Raw genomic sequence first — 801 nt, forward strand, 5'->3', positions numbered from 1 at the left:
TCCAGTTAAGAGAGAATCCAGAGCTGGTGACTTCACTGTTTGAGGCTGTTGGCTTCTCCCTCAGCTTGGAAAGTCATTTACCCAGCAAAACCTGCAGGTCTGTGGGGAGTTTCTTACGTTTCTCTTCTGACAGACTCGACCTCACTCTAAAACCTAAAGCTGTCTCTGTCAGAGGAACACGGCTTCTCTTCAGACACATCACAAACATAGATACACTCAGGTACAGACAGCATTATAAATTAACTTCAAGGCACAATATGTAAGTTTCACTCCTAGAGATCATTTATTCAAAACAATAACAAAGATGTAGCTGGAATCATGGGATTTGTCGTGTTCACCTCCACAGCCGTTTTCATTTTATGGGGTTATTTTCGGCGACAGAACCCTTGGCCAGTGATCATGCATAATTGTGGCACATCGTGAATGTGTAAAACTAACAGCTGTGGCTTGCTAGATGCGGCTACGGATTTGGCGCTACCACTACATCTTCCACATTTTTTCAAGAAGCGTGCTGTGTTTCCTAGGGCTGCACGATAAATCGAAATGGAATCGATTCGACAAAAGTTATTATTATTATAATTTTCATTAAAATAAAGTATATTTATAATGCAATGTCTTTATCACTGCTTAGAATACGATGAAATATGTTGCGTGCCTTATTCTGTGTAAAAAGCCACATCATCTCACAGAAGGATTTCTTTCAAACACTCGACTGATGTTATGAAGTGAGTTTGGAGTAAAAACATGTTATTAAATGTGGTATTTTTATATGCTTTCAGATAGAGCAGCATTTACTACACA

The 801-nt window shown here is 39.2% G+C and overlaps 1 protein-coding gene across 1 annotated transcript in view; it reads left to right on the forward strand.

Moving 5' to 3' along the window:
- Window positions 1-5: 5 nt before the first annotated feature.
- The window catches only part of LOC107711226 (uncharacterized), a gene marked incomplete at its 5' end in the record, with an annotated part of 2,515 nt that continues 1,719 nt past the window's right edge, over window positions 6-801 (forward strand). Inside the window, one exon of the mRNA XM_016516171.1 lies at window positions 6-220. Coding sequence (XP_016371657.1) covers window positions 6-220 — 215 coding nt within the window. The remainder of the gene's footprint in view (window positions 221-801) is intronic.

The sequence above is a fragment of the Sinocyclocheilus rhinocerous genome, unplaced genomic scaffold (genome assembly GCF_001515625.1).
Source record: "Sinocyclocheilus rhinocerous isolate Xijiao unplaced genomic scaffold, SAMN03320098_v1.1 scaffold18314, whole genome shotgun sequence".
Taxonomy (NCBI): Eukaryota; Metazoa; Chordata; class Actinopteri; order Cypriniformes; family Cyprinidae; genus Sinocyclocheilus; species Sinocyclocheilus rhinocerous.